At 40.5% G+C, this 23,138-nt stretch overlaps 1 protein-coding gene across 2 annotated transcripts in view; it reads right to left on the bottom strand.

Annotated features, from left to right (window-relative positions):
• ATP2A2 (ATPase sarcoplasmic/endoplasmic reticulum Ca2+ transporting 2) overlaps positions 1-23,138 on the bottom strand; it is a 165,630-nt gene that overhangs the window by 119,237 nt on the left and 23,255 nt on the right. For both annotated transcript variants that reach the window (XM_029571797.1, XM_029571796.1), the window contains exon 5: positions 1,217-1,355. In XM_029571797.1, the coding sequence (XP_029427657.1) occupies positions 1,217-1,355 (139 nt within the window). The remainder of the gene's footprint in view (positions 1-1,216; positions 1,356-23,138) is intronic.

Raw genomic sequence — 23,138 nt, 5'->3', positions numbered from 1 at the left:
TCACTCAATAAGGCAAGGAGATCCCCGAATGCTCACCACTGATGTAGCACACACACATCACTCAATAAGGCAAGGAGATCCCCGAATGCTCACCACTGATGTAGCACACATACATCACTCAATAAGGCAAGGAGATCCCCGAATGCTCACCACTGATGTAGCACACACACATCACTCAATAAGGCAATTTTAAAAGTACAGAGCATAAATCGAGCTCTAAAGTGGACAGCGGCTGACCCCCTCCCATGCGCAAGAACTAACGTACACTACTTGTCCTCAGAAAAAGGTATTTGCTGCTAGCAATGAATTCTGCACTGGGAATCAAGGTATTAAAATTATTCTTGCTCTCTTGCATAAGAAAAAAAAAATTGGATCCTAAATCCCAGCTGGCACACCAAGTTACTGATTCATACTAAAGCACTAAGTTTGTAATGTCATGCCAAAGTTTCCAGTGCAAGTACAAGCACTGCCAGAGGGACAATTCCCAGAAAGAGGGAAGTCCAGGGATAAAATTAGGGAAACCCAATACTCCCAAATGAACATGCATCCTAGGAAAACAAAATGCATTATCTCAGAGTCTATTATTAGAGCATCATCTTAGATTCTGTACATAAATGAAGTTTCTGTTCAGAGCCACACGTTATATCAATAAAATTAGGCCAGTGTCATTGATAGCATGCATCGGATTAAGTTGGAATAAGTGGATTCAACAATACTAAAAATTTGAGAAAAAAAAAAATACATGAGTAATAAAGAATTTGCTGCTTAAGTCACATTTTTATCAGCACTACTCTGTGATCAAACATCACATGCATGCATTACCCAGGTACCAAAACCAGGGCTCTAAAAATGCAGTCACCAATGGCAACCAAAAGCCTGCAGGTGATGTCAAGGCAGGAATCCACTCCCTCCTCACCATGTCACGAAGCAGAGAGAAGCCTGCCTATCTTCCCTATCAGAACGCTGCCACCCATCCTGGCCCAAGGAGACACAGGAGGCAGCACCCGGGGTTAAGGGACTAAGGATCAAGGAGGGGGTGAAAGGGTGGAGCAGTGGCAACTAAACTTGCTTTAACTATTTTTGGAGCCCTGAACAAGAGCAATCGTTTAGTTCAGAATTTTGGATAAAACCAAAAAGCCCCCCCCCCCCCCCCCCCCCCCCCGTCAACACAATCCCACAAAATACAACTATATATTATTTAAATGATCTTTCATACCTGCTACCTCCACAATATCACCAGGTACAATGTCTCTAGCTTTGATCCTCTGTACGCTCTTTCTATCCTGTCGATAGACTTTACCCATTTCAGGTTCATATTCCTTAAGAGCTTCAATAGCATTCTCAGCATTTCTTTCCTGGGGATGAAAAACACAAATAAGAGTTTACACATTTGAAGAAGTTTCATTACAACAGATTAAAGTTATTAAAAAGGTGTTTTGTATTATGCAATAATGCATGTCATAATAACTAAATATGAATTTGTATCAAAACAATGCTAAACACCAACAAAATGAAGATACAGTGCATTGTAAGTATCTTGCTCATAGTAAGAGTAAAATGGTAATTTGCAACATCACAGTTTTTCTTCATTAGCCTTTTACACCAACACAGCACACACTCCCAGCAAGCCAACACATACCACACACACTTAATATGGGTAGCCAGGACTGACGTTTCTGCCCACGCCTGTCCCTTTACAGCCAATAAATACATTTAACACAGATTGGGATCAACAGGCCGCAACTTTTATTAATATCCAGGTGCCCGAGTCAGTTCACCGTAACAACCAATTACCCCTCCCCCCCCACCACGAGCCAGCAAGACAGGCAATCCTACGACTCCCGCCACCACCCAGCAAGGGGCAGACCCCTTCGACCCCCGCTCAAGCAAGGAGTCGTACCATCATCAACAACTGCACCCAGTTTTTCAGTTCGTAACCACTGACCTGACACCTGTCAAGTCACACTTTAAACCACTGCATAACCCCCAATCGGCTCAGGCTACCCACCCCCAACCCCAGCTGCGACAATGCCAAACCCCCAAACAGTAACAACCAAATTTTTTAGGGACGGGTGGCATCAGCGACCAGACGCCACAGAAGGTAACCAGCAAATGCCTCCCAGACCCCAGGACCCTCCCCTTCCCAGCTGCCCCTGCTGAAGGGGAACCAGTGGGATCCCCAGAAACCAGAGGTTCGAAAATAAACTTCCAACTCCCCCTCCCCTGCCTTATCTTGCAGCACGAGCCCGGATACGGGCTGCCGCAGCTCCCCCCAACTCTTAACCCCTGGCATGCCAGGGAGGAGCCTGGCACCATATTACTGTGGCCAGGCAGGTACGAGACCCGCCTGACCTTACAAACATTCAACACCCAATGAGCGATATCCTCTGAAAGGGATTAAGATTACAAACCTATGCTCCCAAAATGTCCCTCTTACTATTGTTACTTCAACTCATCCTGTCCCAATCTGGAGAATAGCCCAAATCAGAGACACTTTGCCTTAGATCTATTGGCAGTTGGTTAAAAAATTACTTCCATGCCTCCACATCCAACCTCTCCAACTGCACAAACACAGCTATTCTGAGCTGCCACAAACAAGGTTAGAGGTGCTTCCTCATCCCACTTAAGCAAAAGGCATTTGCAAGCAGATTGTAAAACCAGATAAAGAAACATCTGCAAACCTTGAGGCCGATGCAATACCATGCGCAGCGGCTAGCGCACGGTTTAACATGCAATTGGATGTGTGTCCATAAACCCTGATGCAATATGGGGATTAGCACATCCAAATCACCAATAGTGCTCCTTACATATAAAATTCCATATTAGCTAATCTCCGCTAGGCAAAACATTTCCCATGTGGCCAATGCGCCCATTGAAATGTGGCAAATTTTACGGCAGCCCAGGGATGCTGTAGATATGCCATGCTCAAGGGCGCATCGAAAAGAGAAAAATCCTGCTCTTTGATTCCTCCAAATAGTATCACAGCAGTACTAAGCAAGAGGAATCAAAGCAGATTTAATTAAAAAAAAAAAGTCTGGATGCCCAATAAAAATGCACATAAGATACATGGTGCAGGTCATGTATGCCGGTAGCGGGAGAAAACTGGATGCTCAGATTACTCGTCCATTTTCTCAACCCACTTGAAAGCCACCTCTGTGTGCCTGATGCCAAGGAGGCACTAGGGATGCACAAGATCTCTAGTTCCTTCTTTTTTGCACGACCCCTAGTTTAGATATTGGCTTGTGTGCCTAGGAGAGGTAGCTGGGCGCACATTAGCGTCAAGCACCTGTTTTCCCAAGTGCCCATTTTCTGTGCACAAATATTGCATAAATTCACATAGGCCTCCCAACAGCACTACTACATCCTTCTGAGGAAGTGAAACCCCTATACAGTTTTGCAAGGCAGACAACATATCGCCCCAAAAAGGTAGGATTTTATTTAACAAACCTTAAAAAAAAAACAAAAAAACCTATGCAACTTAACATTAGAACTTGCATCTAAGGCAATTTGTCCTATTGCTCAATTTCATATGACAACATTCTACATAATCTATACAGGAGTGATGCAACAACTTAAATCATCTCTCTCAAAGTCTTGGCAATATTAAACTTCTGCAGATGTAAAGTGATGATGCATGTCTTCAACTAAATTTCCTCTGACAATACTACAAGGGCTTCAAAAATTTAGAGTTTTACAAAGAAAATGCCAGCCAGAGTTTTTCATGTCTCCCATGCTCTTAAGTTTGCAGCATCAGTCCAGTTCAGAGAATTCGACATGCTTGTTAAAAAAAAAAAAAAGTTGCAAAGTTTGGAATGTTATGTTTAGTTTGGTGACACAAAAGGGCTTGACAGAAATTTTATTTATTTATTTATTTAAAGGCTTTTATATACCGGAGTTCATGCACTTGTGCATACCACTTCGGTTTACACAGAACAAGGAACAGAAAATTACATCAAACAGATTGAACAATTAAACAAATATACAATTACATCTAACAATTGGGTGTAAATAACATGGCTAACTTAGTAGGAACTTAGAGTTTGAGGTAAAGGAGAGAAATAGTACCAAGTGGTAACAGAACAATGTTAATAGCTAATATTTATATTTATTATTATTATTTAGCTATTAACAGAAATTTTACCCTCCTTATATAAAGGACCAATACATTTTACCCTCAAACTCTGCCAGAATTTGAATTTATTAAAAATGTATATTCTGTACTTTCACAGGGAACCATTACAATGCGGTTTACATGACGACTCAAAGAAATAAAAGTACAAGTATAATTACAAAAATGGCCAGGTTTGAATGATTTTTTTTAATATTCTAATCCCAGAGCAAAAGCTTTGCTGCCTACCAATGGAAGAAACGTGGAAGTATGTTTTAATCCCCACCATCTTCACAACTAACACCAAGCCAAGGCACCAGCCCACAGTAAAAAAAAATAAAAAAATTTTTGAACAGGTTTAATCATTTTTATGCCATTCACAAGAATTAAATGAAGTGGAGACCATGGATAAATCATGCTTTCCACCATTTCCAGTTCACAATACACATTCTACAACAAATCCAACTGACATGCTATAAAATTTAAGATTGTGTGGTGAACTCCACTGATCTCCCCATTATACATAAGCTTATCAGAGTTCATCCACGCACTCGTCTCGTGCCAAATGAAACTAAGAAAGGCAGACCTAAGAAAAGACAGGTGTCCCTTAGTTAACCAAGAGGGTAGCACATGCAGTCTGTACAAAAGTTTTGGAATGATAACCACTATTAATAGATCACAATGACCTATGAAGGATACAGGCAGATCCTTCCACATATGTAGTTGTGCCTCAACCACAAAAACTATTTCCTTAAAATTAAGAGCATAAAGATAGGCAAGATATTAAGGAAACCATATACTCTGATTTGTCTCCTGCCCATTAGAAAGGAAAGATACCCCATCACCCGTCTAAGGTTCTTATCTAGAAACAAGGCCTCTGACTTATTTTTAAGTTCTGCAAAGATTCTAAATTGTCTTTTTATTTATTTATTTATTTAACAATTTTTATATACCGGCATTCGTAGGACACATCATGTCGGTTCACAATTAACTGAGAAAGGAAATTACAATGAACGAGGATAGAGAGAGTTAACGATATTACAATGAACTAGGAACAAGGATAGAGAGAGTCAACGAGCAGGGATACAACTTTGTAAAAGAACTGGATGGAGATTATCCATGTTAAGAGTAGATATGCATCAGGATGTTAAGGATGCATGTACACTTAAGAACTTAACATATGAACTTATTTACAATATTAATGTTAAATGCAGGGGCAGGGAGAGGGGGGGGTAGGGGTAGGGGTATAGGAGATCGTTAAGGCAATGGCACTTTCAAGGAAAGGCTGTTCGTAGGAAGGGAGGGGGGGGGGTAGGGGAGAGGCAGAAGGGTGCTGGGGAAGGGAGCAGAAGGGTGCTGGGGAAGGGAGCAGAAGAGAGGCAGAAGGGTGCTGGGGAAGGGAGCAGGGAGGGAGCTGGGAGGGTGAGGGAGCTAAAATGGTAAGGGAGAAGGGGGAGCTGGGAAGGTAGGGGAGCAGGGGGAGTTGGGATGGCGAAGGGGAGGTTGAGGAGGGGGTGTGTAGGCTGAGCGGGAGCTGAGTAATTTCGAGACATGACAATGACTAGGATTGGGAGGAGTTGGGGTATGCCTGTTTAAAGAGCCATGTCTTGATTCCTTTTTTGAAGTGGCTCAGGGAAGGTTCTAGGCGGAGTTTAGCAGGAAGGGAGTTCCAGAGGGTAGGACCCGCAATGGAGAAGGCTCTGTCCCGGGTAGTGGTAAGGTGCCCAATTTTGAGTGAAGGGGTTTGAAGGGTGCCAGCGAGGGTGTTTCTGGTGGGGCGATTAGTTTGACGGAAATGTGGCATATCCTCAAGCCAGGGGGAGTTGTTTTTGTATAATGTGTTATGGAGGATAGTAAGTGTTTTGAATTGGGAACGGTAGGAAATGGGGAGCCAGTGGAGATCCTGTAGTATGGGAGTGATGTGGTCAGTTTTCCTGGTGTTTGTTAAGATTCTAGCCATAGCATTTTGGAGGATTTGGAGGGGTTTAATAGTGGAGGCAGGGAGACCTATGAGAAGGGAGTTGCAATAGTCGATTTTAGATAGTATGGTGGTTTGCATAACAGTGCGGAAGTCGTGGGCGTGGAGGAGGGGCTTCAGTTTTTTGAGGGTTTGAAGTTTAAAGAAGCCCCCTTTTAGTAGTGATTTAATGTGAGATTTGAAGCTTAGCTGATTGTCTAGGGAAACTCCTAAATCTGACACTGGGCGGTAGTGTGTGAGCTTGTGAGGCGTTTTGATTCATTTGGTGGATCGAGTCGATAGATTGATTTGTTAGGATGAGGATTTCTGTTTTAGAGGCATTGAGTGCAAGGTGGATATTGGAGAGGAGAGAGTTGATGGATGTCAGGCAAGTTTCCCAATATTGCAGGGTTTCAGTGAGGGATTTCCGAATGGGAATGAGTATTTGTACGTCATCTGCATATAAGAAAAATTTTAGTCCTAGTTTAGAGAGTAAGTGGCAGAGTGGGAGTAGATATATATTGAAGAGGGTGGACGATAAGGAGGAGCCTTGTGGTACGCCTTGTGTGAGGGGAATGTGAGCGGATTCAAAATTATCAAGTTTGACTAGGTACTTTCTGTGGTCAAGGTATGAGGAGAACCAGGATAGGGCTGTATTTGAGATGCCTATCTCCGCTAACCGTGATAACAGGATTTGATGGTTCACGGTATCGAAAGCGGCAGAGATATCAAGGAGGGCAAGTATATATGATTGACCGTGGTCCATGCCTTTGAGGACGGTGTCAGTTATTGCAAGCAGGAGTTTTTTACTACTGGATGCCAGCTCTAGTGTCCAGAGCAAAATATGTGCAAAGATATCTTTATCGATACAACCCCCATTCAAATACCTTGAAAATCCCTAGACAGTCTTAATTTGCCAAGGGCTCAATAACCAATACAAACAAGAGCAGAGAAAGTGAGCAACCTGGTTGCATCCCATTTTGCAGTTTTGTTTTGTTTTTTTTTAAATAAAGCAGTGATTCCCAACCCTCCCCCTGCCAGTCAGGTTTTCAGGATATCCACAATGAATATGCATGAGAGAAAGTTTGCATGTACTGCCTCCATAACATACAAATTCTCTCATGCATATTCATTGTGGATATCCTGAAAACCTGATTGGTTGGGAGATCCCCAGGACAGGGTTGGGAACCACTGATAAAGAACTATTAATAAAGGGTCAAACACTAGGGTTAGATTACAGCAGTGGTTCCCAAACCTGTCCTGGGGATGCCCACAATGAATATGCATGAGAAAGAGTTTGCATACAGTGGAGGCAGTGCATGCAAATCCTCCTCATGCATATTCATTGTGGACATCCTGAAAGTATGACTGGCTGAGGGTTCCCCAGGACAGTTTAAGGAACCTCTGGTTTACAGTATTTGAATCCATTTCAAAATTTCCATTGGACCCCAAAGTTGTCAAGTGCCCAAAAACAAAACCCCATTACAGGAAGTAAATAGCTCTTTGCATTGAGGCCTAGTATCAGGGCTTGGAAATTATCACTTTGAAGTTAGTACAGCTAATAATTTTGGAATATTACCTCTAACAAAACCAGCCTGATCAGGAGCCATATCTGGGAGCACCCTATTTAGTCTAGTCACCAACACATTGCTAATATTTTCAGATCTACATCTATTAATGAAATAGGATGATGATAAATATCTAGGGGTCCTTGTGGGGGGCGTTTTTTGTAATTCTTCAATCAGATTGTTTTGGTTCTGAAGAATGCGTGCCCTGAAACAATATTATTCAATTTACAAACACTTCATTTTTTAACTTTGCCAGGTTTGGACCTGAGGCAAGAAGTGCTGTACATATTACCGAGCACCTTAGATTTCTGAGATTTGTGCACAGAAACCAGAGATGAAAATCCAATAGATATCTTTTATATGAACAACCTAATGACATTCTTGGAGGAAATGCTTGGTGAGGGCTGGTCTGATGGCCAAACATCAGCACTGTGCACTGCTGCAGAGACCCAGGTACTTCATCCTTGAGTTTCATCCACAGGCCCAGCATATGCCTGATAGCTGCACTAAAGCACCACATATCAGTCAGTCAAGGGCATATTTGCACCAAGCTCCTAAGCAAGCCATGGTCTGTGCTGAGCTAGGGGCTGTTGCTGTGACGGCCAGACTGGAGGAGATATCAGGTAAAAAAAACCAAAACCATGTGGTCTTCTGCAAATGACTTATGATGCACACAGAGAACCACCAAAATTCAAAAAAGCCCAACAATGAGCAGCAAGAAGCTGCCAGGCAATACAGAGCATTAATAAAAAAGGTATAAATAGGAAGTTCTGTCAAAAAAAAAGTTTAAATCAATTTTACACATGCAAACAGCCTCCAAGGAGATTAGTGTCGTATTCACTGGGTTGAATATAGCCAATCTCTCTAAACAAAATTTCTAATGGCTTTGCTTGATTTATATTCTGCTTTTTCAGGCACTTCAAAGCGGATTACATACAGATATTATAGGCATTTACAAACTTCCTATATCTTAGTCCCTTCTCTAGATATAAGTTATTCATAGGTGCTCACTAGTAAAATTGATCACTTATGTATAGATCACAGTTGTTTGTAAGAGGCCTTGTTTAGGCACGATCTCAAAAGCACGTCTATATATTCATGTATCAGATCTAAGACAACTATTACAGTGTCACCACTAAGAACAAGCAGTATTCGTTAACTGTGAGCCCTCCCTCCCTGCACCATCACGCACAAATCACAGCGTAACCCAAAAGAACAGACATGCACTAGGCCAATCCTCATCTCCAAGAGCAGCAGCAGCTGTGTCAATCTGTGCACCATTGCCTTCTGTTTGAAAATCACAGCACTAATCCACTGAACATGTCTTTGGAAAATCCAGGCAAGACAGGCGGGAGCCCCAATGTCATTCTTTTTTCAAACCCATATACCAAGCTAGATGGTCAGTTCTACACGGCAGATGAGCATATACATTCATTCTTTAAATGAGACATGCCAAAAAGCCAACCATCTGGTTTCACAGGCATAGTCTCCAGTGTCAAACCATAGTGCAAACTAATCTACCATAAATTCTAAGGAAAAGTCAGTTTACCTTGATAATTTGTCACCTATTTACTGTCCACTGCCTACTCCCCATGTCTTTTGAGCCAACATCTTGTACCTGAAAATCTGAAAACTCAAGTAAAACTGGATGTTACATTTTACGTTGGAGGATACTATATATAAAAAAAAAAAAAGCCACACACATACCTCCAGCTCAAAGCATGCAATGCAAATCTCTGTATGCTGTTCCGCCATGTCCAAAAGACCTTTGGTAGACCCAGCCAACTTTTAGTTATTTTAGCTGTCAGAGGGTACAATACTTTGCTTTCAAATAAGTTTTCACATATCAGTATTCTGCTTAAAATTGGTCTCCCTTTACCTCTAAAAAGAATGGCTTTTTTTTGGCAGTTTCCATAGCCTATTTTTATTTGGCTTCACTTATCAAGGCTGAAAAAGAGTTCAGCTGATCTGCCAGTTGGAGAAAGTACAATGGCTTGTAAGAGTCAGCAGATTTGTGTAGATTACAAATGACACTTACACAGATTGTTCCAGACAGTAAGTTTATTGTAAACCAGTATGTTCTTAATGAATTGTGACTGAAAATTTACTTTATTTCTCTGCATTTTTTGTAAGATAAAATTAAACTATGAAAAATGCTGCTTGCATACGTATTCAACCCTTGTACTTTGGAAGCTCCAGGTTTACATGGATGAGAAGATATTGATCTAACAATGTATTTTTGAAAATTTGTATATACAGACATTAGCAGGGGGGACATCACATTGGTTTACATGGAACTGTAAAATTAGCAATTGGCCTCTTATCTGTGAATCATTAAAAAAACGCCAGCTTTTCTGGATAAGAGACCCCCTCATTCCAGTACCATTGGTCAAACTGTGAATCTGAAGGAGAACTGTGAAAATGAATATCAAACGGCATTCTAAGGAAATAAAAGTTGTAGCATGCACAAGAAAGGAAAAGGCCACAAAAATAATATTCAGTGCTTGAGTAACCCAGTGAGAACTGTTGATCAACTGTGAGGAAATGGAAGGCGCATAACACAACTCAGACACTACCTAGACAAGGCCATACCTCAAAACTCAAAGCCAGAGCAAGGAGAAGACTTGTAAGGGAAGCCCCAGAAAGGCCAGCAATCACTTTGAAGAGGCTACAGAGTTCAGTGGCTTAAACTGGAAGAGGTGGACCAGTCAACCATAAAGAGCTCGGCATACAACTGGCCAGCACAGGAGGGTGGCTAGAAAGAAGCCATTACGGGGGGGGGGGAAACCACGTCAAAGCATGTCTGCCAGAAAGCAGAGTGCCCCAACTAAAATGTGAGATAAGACTTTGTGGTCAATTTGTTTAGTTTTGATTATAAGCCAAGCAGGTTCTTGAGAATCTGAACAGCCAAACATGAATTGCTCAAATCTGCCAAAATAATTAAAGAAACCAAGGTAATGCAACACTGTATATGCTGGCAGATAAAGACCATTTGGTCCACCCACTCTGCCCGGTTGCCCCTGCCTACATTGCCAAATGTGAAAATACGAGGTCTTGTTACATGTAACATTAGTAGAGTATGCAGGGAAGCATTTAGGCTCCACAAAGGCTTTCCTTAGCAGATCAGTGCCAATGCATTTCAATATAATCCCACATGCAGGGATGTCCTAATCATAAATTCTGATGTGAAATTCAAAACATTTCTACTGTAGGACCTTGGAAGATGAGGTCCACAATTCTGGTGAAGTATATGATGATACTGGTTGGTAAACTCCTTTTTACAGCTCAGTTTACTATTGCCACATTCTGAAAATTCAACCTGATACAGATTACTGGAGAACTTAAGTACAGAATATCACGGATATTGAGAAATTAAGGCAGGATCTTAAATGTGAAACCTTTAAATACAATAGAATATGGGGCTCTTATACATTGTATAGCTTTACTTTACTTGAGTTATGTGTATCTGTTCTTCTGGATGGGTGCTCTACACAGTGGGTTCTTCTGGGCAACTCATTCTTTTTCTTTATGACCTTCTCAATCATAACTTTAACTTTGTATCAGAACAGTGTTTTGTTAATGTATGCCAAAAAAAATCTTTAAAATAAGTTATTAAAAATAGAGCCCTTGGCCCAAAACCATCACCACAAAGACCAGATTAGTATGGACATTTGTGTTTGGAGGGAGGGTAGAAGACATAATTGGGGTGGACTCTGGATAGTTATAAAGGGTCATGGTGCTATACTGGTTTCAATTGAGCTGGAAGAAAAAAAAAAACAGCTCGCCTGCAAGGTGTCAGTTGTCATAACTTAGCTAAGAATCAGATTAACCACAAGAACAATGTTGCACATACCATGACAGAAGTGAACCTCACTGATAAGACTAAGATCATACGCTGGCTATCATGGTACGCCTGAAATTTTTTTAAAACTTTCCAGTAGCACCCAATATAAAATTAGGGCAATTTCTATATCTTGCTGGTCTCCAAATGCACTTCTTGATACATTAGGATCTCTTTCTCCTTATGTGGTATAGAATAATCACTTGGTACTGACATTTCTATTAGCAATGCTGCCCTTGTATTTTTCTCCTTTACCACAATGTCTGCTTTCCTTATGCCAAGCTTTTGCTCAGTTGGAATGGAAAATTCAAGGTTAGGGGCTCAAACCCTTTTTTATTCTCTACACTTCTGTTAGGGTCGTGATCCCAGTGCTTTGCTGGTGCAATATGTCACGGTTTCTACAGTTTCCAGTAGAGGAGTTGTGCCACCTTATTGTGCCTTTCCATATACAGGACTTCTGACATCAGCAAGTCACACCCAGCAATTTTCATGTATGTTTCCAGTAATATATACTTTACATAATCTGCATTTGTCTGTTTGATTTATTTTTTTACTATGTAAGCTGTGACCATAGTCCACTGTTCTGTGCCACAATTATCAATCTTTAAGTTCTCTCCATGGCCACTCCTGTGTCAGGTTTTGATCTATGTACAAATTGCTGAATTCTTTTGTATTTACCACTATATTTATGATTTTACCAACTGGTTTTCTTTGTTTGCTGGTTGAGTTCTTTAAAAAGATTTTTTTTTTTTTTAATTGTTTGCAAATTGTGGTCTCTCCCCATGTGTGCAGGTAGATTTGCACTTGTGCCTTCTATGCATTGGAACACATTCAAAAAGGATGGAAATCAATAAGAACATATAAGAGATGCCATACTGGATCAGCCTATGGGTCCATCAAGCCCAGTATCCTGTTTTCAACGGTGGCCAATTCAAGACACAAGTAACTGGCAAGTACCCAAACATTAAATAGATCCCATACTACTAATGGCAGCAACAAGCTGTTACCTATTAATAGCAGTTAATGGACTTTTCCTCCAGGAACTTATCCAAACCTTTTAGCCCAGCTGTAGCTACCTCAGATTGAGTGTTAACTGAAAAACAAAAAACCTCAAATGAAATCTGTTTTAAAATTTGCTACTAGTTAGCTTCATGGAATGCTCTCTAGTCCTAATACTATTTGAAATGGTAAATAACCATTCCCTATTAACTTATTCCATACACCACAGTTTAAAAATCTTTCATATTCCTTCAGCTGTCTTCCAAATTAAAGAGCCCTAAACTGTTTACCTTTCTTTAGAAGGGACTGTTCTCTCTTATTTTTGTTGCCCTTCTTGTAACTTAATTCCATTATATATTTAAAATGGGGCAACCAGAACTGCACAAAATACTCAAGGTGTAGTCACACCAGATTTACAAAAACATAGCCTTAGTTCTCTATTCCTTTCTGAATAATTCCTAATATTCTATTTGCATTTTTATTTTTTTTTACCTCTACTGTTGCATACTGGGCTGAGGATTTTGGTTAGTCCAAGGTCAATTCCCTGAGTTGTTGCTCCTAATGTGGAACCCAGCATTGCATCTATATAGTTAGGATTGTTAAATGATGTTTTCCCTATAAGCATTAATTTCATCTGCCATTTACATTTCCAGTCTTACAAGATCCTTCCACAATTTCTCATAGGATGTTAAGCATTTTATATTGGTAATTCTATCTTGTATAACTTATTTGTACTTAGCTAGTTATCCAATTAAGCTGTTCTACTATATCAGGTCATTATAAGGCTAGCCTTAGACCTCTTGTTATATGTAAACAGATGTGATATGGCAAATCGAATGTCGGTATAGAAAAATAAAATAAATATCACATCCTGCTTGTGTTTTAACTATTTTGCATAAGTTTGTGCCAGCTGCAAATCTGATTATCTCACCTACTGCTTCCTTTTCCCATATCATTAATGTATGTATTAAACACTCAGTGCAGATCCCTGGAGCATTCTATTATCTAATTCTCATTTGTTGTAATCCTACTCTATCTTTCAACTAGCTACCAGTTCACAACAGGACATTGCCTTCTATCTAAAGACAATGCCTGCTGAAAATTCAAAGACATATTGGCTGACTCACTCATAGCTACATTTATACTATCAAATAATTCTGAAAGGTAAGGAAGACTTCCCCTTCTATTCATATGACAAGGAGGCTGAAGTGCAGATGCTAAAATGGGAACAGAGGTGGAATGGAAGGTTGTTAAGGATTAAGAATAGAAATTGAGATATTATATGGATGATGGATTATGTGTAGATTGGAGGAATTGGGAGACATAAGGAATGGAAAGCTTGGAGAGGAAAATGGAGGAGAGTTGAAAGATTTGAGGAAAAAAAGTGAGAAGAGCGAAGAGATGGTAGTTGAGAAAGAAAATGGAGAAAACAAAAGAACCTGGGTCCCTGGTGGTGAGCTAGAAGCAGCAAGTAGTGGAACTAAGGTTAGAAACAAGCTCTTACTGCTACACCAGCCATTCATGTGCCCAACAGTAGGGTACATCTGCATATACCCTGGAAAATGTTAGAGAGAACATTGCTTCCTGCTCAAGATTTTGTTTTATGCAGCCTTCCAGTCAGTTCAGTTCTCAAGTTTTATTTAGTTTTCCTAAAAGAAAGGTTGCATTAGCACATTTGTCATGGTCAAATGTCATCCAAGAAGCAATTCACTACTCCGAGTTGGTCACAGAAGCTGTAAAGCTTCACATCCACTACAAGTAGTAGGTGCAATGTTATCTTTTGATTAGTGCCTCCAGGATTAAGGCTAAATCTGTAGCCCAAGGTGCTGGATTTGGTGCCAGACAAAAATAGGATTGGCAACAGGGAATCTCCCCAAAGTATTCCTCGCTGGATCTTGATGTTAGGAAGATAAACAATGTTGTTCCTAATTCATACTGAGTTTGGTCTGCCACATTTTCAAAGTAAATGTTATGTACTCAGTTGATCCAGGGTTTATTCCATACATTTCAAGGCAATTTATCATCCAAGAATATGGGATGCTATGAAAAGCTTTTTTTTTTTTTTTTTTTTAAATAATCAATCCATCCTATACTAAGGTTTTGATTTTTCTTATAGCTGGAATTATTCAGCATCATCTGGTTTTTGGATGCATATGCTCCTCTTATTGACCTTCTGCCCTGTCACCATGATGTTAAAGTTTCTATCAGTATCCATAGCAATGAACAGCTTGTAATCTACACATAGGCAAGCTGTCAGTAGGTTTTGGGTATGTTACTTAGGTCTTCCTTTTATTAGCTATACCGGTGTTTGTTCTAGCTCGCTGATAAATTAGTTTTTTGCAGCTTTACAGCTCTTGATGAAGTGACGTTAATGTTTGAGCCAAAATGTTATACTATTGAGAGCACAGCTCTTTCAATTTGGTCTCCTTTTTAACCTGTTACTTCAGTCTTTTCCCCATTCTTCTGTATGCTGGGTAGCTATTCTGCTTCTCTTTTATAGGATCCTCACAAATTTCTCCAGAACTTTTCTGTTTCGGCTTTGATTGAAAATGTTTTAACTACACCAATGTTTTCCAGGTCCCTGTAAGATTGCTTTGGGTTCTGTCTAATGTCAACTTTAGGGCGATGTCTCCAAATGGATTAATTTTGCATATACATCGAAGGCGTGAACTTCATTTATAAGCCAGGGTATGTTGAGTGCGATGGCTTCTTAATACTTGCATTGTGCCAAAGAGCTTCCTTCTGGTTTATAAGATGTGATATGAACAGGCAACATGTCTTGATGGAACTAAGTTCTGTTTAATCAGGCCAGTGGCATCCAATATTTCTGTATCTTTCTGCCACATTCTCATGTACTCCCAATTGCATCATTTGATTTAGGTCACTCTGTAAGGTCATGCTCCACTTTCAACCTTGTTCAAACCAAGAAAGGTCCAATCTTCCACTAGTGGTGGTTTCTAAAACTTTCACACTAACTGTATAAGACATTAAAAAAAAAAGTGTCAAAATACAAAGCTAGTACTATTTATTCGCTTCCTTCCATGCCATCCAGTAATTAACAAAGGGTATTCTAGGCCAAACTTCCTTGTTCAACAAAAAAAGAGCTCTCTTTTCAGACAAGATAACCAAAAACGTGTTTAAGCTTTTTACTTTGCAGAACTGTGTACTGAAATTGTGATACCAGAAACTGGAGATTTTTTAATACAACAAAACAAAATTAGATATAATCTGACAAATACAAGTATTCAAAATTCTAGGGGAGAAGAGGAAGCTTTTTTCTGTTTACAGGTAACACAAAAGTACTGCATGACATTTCACCATCACAACTTGCCAATAAAGTATACGAAGAGCCAGGAATGATAGTAAATTTCAAAAGAGCAGTGTCAATACTATGTTCTGCACAACAGTGATAACAGTATAATCATTCTCAGACTGATATGGTCTGCACTATTATGCTTCTGCACCTTTGCAAATCTCCAAAGAACTCATCAGGTAAGAGAAAACTCAACATACAGCAATATTGGCACAGTTCCTTTAAAGTTTTTGTCAAGCTGCCTCTAGTTAGCTAATATATTACATTTTTGACTCAGTTACTTCAAGTCCATCATTGGTTTACAGAATAGTACAGGTGGGCAGATAAGGAGCATTTGGCCTACCCAGGTTATTTTCATACATACTAATGGATCTGGGAGTCTAGTTTCTAATTTGATATGCAAAAAAGTAAATTGATTCTCTTACAAGTTAACTGCCCCTGGCTATTCGAGATCAGAAACATCCTGACAAACTAATTCATGTGATACCACTGAACAGAAACAGTAAGATCAGGCTCATTCAACTCATCTTTACGTTTACATGTCATACCTGTATATCATTTTTAGGTGAAATCTAATAGCATCATGCCAACTGCTTGGGAATGGGCTGTAAATAAAATAAGCTATATTGTATCTACCAAAAGGATGTGCTTGCTAAAGTATGGGGTAAAAAGATAGCTATATACTTAAGTATCTATAAAATTTAACAATATAAGAGTCAATCACAAAAATACAAACTAATTAAAACCAGAGCCTCTGGTCCCCTGCAATTCACAAATTGTAAAGGGATGCAAAGTCCAGTCCTTCCTCTCTGGATTTACCATGGGAGACTAGGGGGCCAGTACATTTTTGTGTGTCTTCTTCCATCACCCATTCACCGATCTGGGTTTCCTTAGCCTAGTACACAGCAGCAGCAATGCCGTGCCTCAGTCTGTTTCCGCTTCCTGTGCAGCCTTGGGCCAGAGTGTGGCACTTTAAACCTTGCAGCACTCAACAGCCCCTCTGGTTTAAAGCTCAAAACTCCTGCCCCCTGTGAAAATACATACCACACTTGTTATAGCTAATATTTATTTTATTACTACCTTCCATATGGGCCGATTCAGTAAAGTCCGCGGGAGAGCGTCCGGTTTTCGACCCGACAGCCGCCGGCCCATTTAAAAATTTTTTTTTTCATTACTTTTTTTTACCCTTCAGGACCTCCGACTTAATAATCGCCATGATATTAAGTCTGAAGGTGCAGTTTTTACTGCTTTTTTTGTGCACTTTCCCGGTGCCGGCAGAAATTAGCGCCTACCTTTGGGTAGGCGCTAATTTCTTAAAGTAAAATGTGCGGCTTGGCTGAAATTTAGTTTGTTTTTTTAATATGTTTGTAAACCGTAGAGATAGAGACCTAGTTCTCTCCACAACGGTATAGAAAAGCTGTATAAACAAACATTTTACTTACTGAATCGCGCGGGAATACCTAATAGGGCCATCAACATGCATTTGCATGCTGAGGGCGCTATTAGGTTCGGCGGGTTGGACGCGCATTTTCTGCCCCTTACTGAATAAGGGGTAAGGGAAAATGCGCACCCAATGGCAGGTTAACAGTGCGCTCCGGAGCGCACTGTACTGTAGCGGCCCAATAATTTTTTAAACATGAGGGAAAAAAAACTAATACGAGGGAAAGATTTATTTAATTCTTTTTCTATACCGACGTTCATGGCAAGTCATATCACATCGGTTTACATCGAACATGGGGTAATAACATGGCCAATAAAATGGGTAATGACCAGGGTGAGATTCCTTGAACAGGAAAACATGTGAATAACAAGGGTAAAACATGAGCAAGATTCATAGGAACAAAGGATAAAACAAGTTAACATGCCTTAAGCAGGGAAGAGAGACTGGGAGAAGGAAACTAGAGCTGGGGTACCAGGGTAGGGAAGGGGGGTGGGAAATACACAGCTAGTGTTACCATGGTAACAGAAGATATACTTCAGTGAGGATTGACAAGGAGAAAAGAAAGGAGGCATACAGGGATGGTATTAATGATTATAACATGGTGCTAAAGACCGAGTGGCATCGAGAGTCAGTGAGAATGTTACACTCCGTTCCATGTAAACCGATACGATGTATAAACGGTTATTGGTATAAAAAAAGCCTTAAATAAAATAAATTAGTTAAATAACAGGAAGAAAAACAATGTTAAGCACTGCATTGCCATCACTATATGCTAAAGCAGCCCAGATCAGTGCACATGGATAGGGGGAAGGGGATAAGAAGGAGGAGTGTATGAGTAAGAAAAGGGATCATCGTGAGAAAGGATGCAAGACTGGATCTGTTCTCCCTCCATCTTCCTCCTGATCCAGAATCACCCCCTGCTCATGATTCCCTCTCTCATATCCCACCTCTTATCCATCTGCCTGCTCTTTCCCATCTGCACCTCATTCTATAGGATAAGATAGTAAGAGGAAGTAAGGGTGCTGGAGTATGAGCAAGAGAATGGACTGAAGAGCTGTGGGAGTGTGTGTAGAGACACAGAGTAAAAGGATCAGAGGTAGTGTGAAAGGACCATATTGGAAGAAGAGGTCATCATCCCATCCTCTCTCCACCCCTCCTGTATTTCCCTCCTACCTCCCTTTCTCCCCAGTACCAAGTCACTATGATCCCTTTTCCTCTAATAAAGATACAAATAAATTAATTGGACACAGAAATGTTAGAAAATGACTTTATAAAAGATAAGAAAAAAATTCAATACACAAATATATGCATGCAAAATTAAGCAAAATTTTCCATATAAATGGCACAGAATCTTGAAAAATCTGCTACAGAACCTTAAGATCTGCTGCAGGAAGAAAGGGGCACTGGTTAAAGCTATACAGTCATTTCTAAAACTCATTTTATAGTTATGTATTTGGGTTGGTTTTTTTTCCAAGTTTCCTCTTTAAATTTGGCATTTAGCAATACTGTTGTGGATCCAGTGCTGCGAAAGCATGGACACCACCTCCAGAGCGGCACAGGATGGCATGAGGAGGCTAGGGCTAGAGCAAGGCAGGCAATGCTGGAACTCAGGAACAGACTGGAGCTGGGTGTAGGTAAGACTGGATCTGGAACAGAGACTAGGGCATGGACAGATTAAGAAAGAACAAAACATGGAACATAAAGCCTGAAGGCAACAGTGCAGAAAGGCCCCAAAGGACAAGGAAGGGAGAGGCCTAGAGAGGCAACAAAACCAGGAGGCCAGAGGTCAGGAGTAGGCCTGAATAGGCGCCAGAGCAAGACTAAGAATAGAGGGCCATATGGCCACAAGGCGCGACAAGAGAAGATGAGGACAGAAGGTCCAGAGGCCACGAACCAAGGCTAGGCAAGGTCAGGAAGACTATCTGTTTCAGCATAAAATGATTAAGGCCTCATTTAATCTTGATTGCCTACTGTGCTTCAGATCAATTCCCTACTAATCCAGAAAAGCCATTATCGTATCTCCATGTGTGCATATAACAGATTTGCTATTTTACACTAACCCAAGAGCAAGTTAGAAAGGATCTAATTTAAGCACAATTATTTTAAATGCCTGAAGATTTCAAGAGTTTGTAAATGCATTCATACTACTCGGCTGAAGGATATTCCACCTACTTCACATATATCTGAAGACTGTCTCGTGGAGCAGTATACAATATTAAAACTTCAGCAACATATCCTGTACAGCAGAGGTTCCCAAAACGTGCAGTAAAAGTCTGGCCCCCCTATGGCTAGAAGAAAGGAGATCACCACAGCCACCTCTGCTGGCTGGAAAAAAAAAAAAAAGTCATCTGTCCTTCCCCATCCCCTCCCGCCAGCTGGAGTCGGCAAACAGTGGTCCTTACATGCGATTGCTGGCCTTTGCCAGCTTTGTGAAATCAGAACAGTCTCATGGGACTACAGAGCCCACAGAGTTCTGACTTTAGTAGGAAGACAGAAGATGAGGCAATATCAGCAGCAGGTAAGAAATACCAAGGCCAAAGGGTGGGAAGGAAGGGAAGGGATGGTGGTGATGCTGGGAAGGGACAGCAGACGGAAGGTAATCGCTCACAGTGACAAAAAAAAAAAAATGTGAACCCAGTGCTGGGTGTAGCATGGCTTAAAGAGCTTTAGGAACCATTGCCAGCAAGCATGACTATCTTTAATTTCAGATTCTCTTGCTTGTAACATTATTGGGAAGCAACTTTGCAGCAGAGTTGCCTGACAGTTAATACCATTGTTTTGTGAAGCCAAAGCAAGCAACACTAGTGAACTCATTCCTTTTCTATTACTAGTTATTCAAGTTTCCTCAAGTGAATTTATATTAAACTGAAAAAAACAAATCATTTTCCCAATGAAGGGTTTTTGTGTTAGCACCTGTACTGGTAGAACATCTAAAGGCTTAAGATTTTACAAACAGGAAACAGTTTTACGTTTGGTCTGGCCTCTTCTTCGTCAAGCCAATACAGTAAATAGTGTGTCCAGAAAATTAATATGAGCTCAAGGACAGAGATCTAGCAGGTGGAGAGGAACATGGGACAAAAAAAAAATAAAAGCAGAAACTCAAGCCTGAATCAGATTTCCAATCTCAAAATCCAGAGTGGTTTGCAGGCTGCTGCAGGAAGCAACCGCATGTGTGGGCCTGAAAACAGATTATAAAAAGAGGCGAGAGACGGTCAAGGAACAGAGAAAGTGCAGACAAACTCCATTTCAGATTCTCTATGGATACAGAAAGCATGACCCAGGGGAGGGAGAGAGAGAGAGGAGAAGGAAAATGTGTGTTCTGGTAATGATGCGCTAGATAATCAAAGCTCAACCCACTGCTTTAGCTAGACCGCTAGGACATAAACAGTACAAAATACAGCCTCTCTTTTTCATATTCCTTACATGTTTAAGATAAATAAGTAGAACGTATGGCACAGTCAAGGCCGACGGGAGGGAGGAAGGGGGGGGAAAAGAAAGTCAAACCACTGAGAGAAACTGATTTAGATCCTTCAACTGGCAGATCTGCTGTGCACGATGAACCTAATCAGGAAGCTCTGCTTTAGCTGCCCTCCAGGTGAGCAGTTAATAGAGCATAGAATTCTTGCTACATGTTTCTAAAAGGAAGAATGAATAGGCTAATCCATTATATATTCTACTTTCTTCTCTCATAAATAGGAAAAGCTTTCAGCAAAAAAAAAAAAGCAAAACACGAAAGAAATGACAGCCCTGATAAAATAAAGGTTTGAGACCTTTTTGTGCTATCACTAGCATTCAACCTTTATCAAAACTGGTTAATCTTACCATCTTCTCATATGAAGCTGGATTTCCAGTAAACATTTCTCTGCCCATTTCCTTAAATATAAACTGTATACTTAAACACTCCTTTTACTAAAGGAAAGCGCACAGAATATTTCTCTATTTAGAGGAAACAATCCAAATCTGATCTTGCGGAAATATTTTCTAACCAGAATGTATTGTACAATCTATGCTGGGAGTTAAATCATTCCTCTAATACTCTCTTCCAATCTGAAAGTCCAAAACTGGTCATAATTTATATACAAAATAATTCTGAAGGAATTGTGTATGATGCAATATAAGTTTTAAAGTAAACATCTCAGCACTCTTTAAACAAAGTTAAAATTCTGCACCAGATGTATGCTGTACAGTGTTTCAAAAGCATGCACAAGGACTATGAAGATGTTTCCTTTAATCAATTGAACCTGGGTGAGCAGCCATGTTAGTCATCAACTGGCTCGCACTCCTGGGATCCAATTAGCTCATATGGGCCATGAGATCACAAAATTACATCTCACACACCGGGCAAAGTAACCTGAAATATAGCTGACATGGGTGCAGCAGTCAGCTTATAGTATTTAAAATAAAAAAATAAAAAGTAGCGATGTTTCATCTGGCTATATCTCAAATACTGTGTAGAGCTCAAAAAGGTACAGCTTTCTTTAATACTTTGTTAAAGTGATGTTCCAGAAGGCTGGGAAATGCTGCCCTATAGTATCATATATGCCAGGGTCCAAGACTGAACATCTGCTTTACAGCAAGGGGCAAGAGAACCTGTCACTCCTAGAAACCTGCTAGATGGGCCATGCCACATTAATAAAGCAGGAGCTGGGGGGTTCACTTCCATTTGTAGCCACTGCAAAAGTAGTTATCGAAGTGTAAACAAGGAACCTGCTCTACTTATTGCATTTATAAGTTTACTACTGCCAAGGCTCTAAGCAGAATACAAACACCACTCATAATACAAAGATGAAAACAAACACCAATCACAAAGAACAAGCCAACCACTAAACTGCTCTAGAAAAAAAAAACCCAGTCTCAGAAAAATGCCAGCTGGAACAAAACTAAGCCTTGATCTGAAAAGCTTATATGTGGTCAGATGCAAGTCTCCTCTCCCCCCCCCCCCCCCCCCCCTGTGTCTCTTGCCAACCACACCTCTGGAACAGAAGGAACATCGAGTAACCTGTGCTGTGATGAATGCAACCTGCGAGTTAATACATTAATCCTTGGAAGAGAGTCAATGCCCAACATACTCTACAGCATCATAGTATTTTTTTTTAAATTAAATTTTTATTGGCAACAACTTGAACCAATACATAGTAAACCATATCATCATACAATGCTGGATGACAATAATCCTCTTGAACCACCTGTATATATTTTCCCCCCTTTAGTCCCCCGAGGCAGCGTAAAATTATCCAGTCTAGTACAATATTGCCAATTAACAGGAATTATGGTTAGACTCATCATAGTATCTTTATATTTTATTTGCCACTGAACCAGCAACCACTGTATTTTGCGCAGAACTGGGGTAATATGGTCTCTCATACTCTGCCCTGAAATCAGTACAGGGGCTGAGTTCTGCAATATCTGAAGCTCTCAGGGAAGAAGCTGGCAAGCCCATATAGACAGAATTACAATGGTCTAACGTTAAGACTAAGGCTTGCACCACTGAGCAGAAGTCAGAGGAATTCAGTAATGACTTAGAGGCCACGGAGTAAATGAAGCTTAATAAAGCCTGACCTACCACAGCTTTAAAATCGCTCCCAGCGTTAAGTTAGCATTGATTAAATTTACCCATACTTCTAGCATGGACTAGAACTGGCAACCCTTTTCAAAAAGGTAATGCTCTGAGAACTGCCATCTAGTCAGACTACGTAATTGAATGCGGACTGAGAAAGACAAGAGAAACAACTATCAGGCAGATACCGGCATTTGGACACGCGTTTGACGCGCTAGCTTTACCCCTTATTCGAAAACACGTGTCCAACCCCCCCCCCCCCTTTCCCGAGACTAATAGCGCCCGCAACATGCAAATGCATCTTGATGGCCCTATTAGTCATTCCCGCGCGATACAGTAAGTAAAATGTGCAGC

Source organism: Rhinatrema bivittatum, chromosome 11 (assembly GCF_901001135.1).
Source record: "Rhinatrema bivittatum chromosome 11, aRhiBiv1.1, whole genome shotgun sequence".
Lineage (NCBI taxonomy): Eukaryota > Metazoa > Chordata > Amphibia > Gymnophiona > Rhinatrematidae > Rhinatrema > Rhinatrema bivittatum.
The sequence above is the reverse complement of the archived record's forward strand: the minus strand, read 5'-3'. Positions and strand labels throughout refer to the sequence as shown.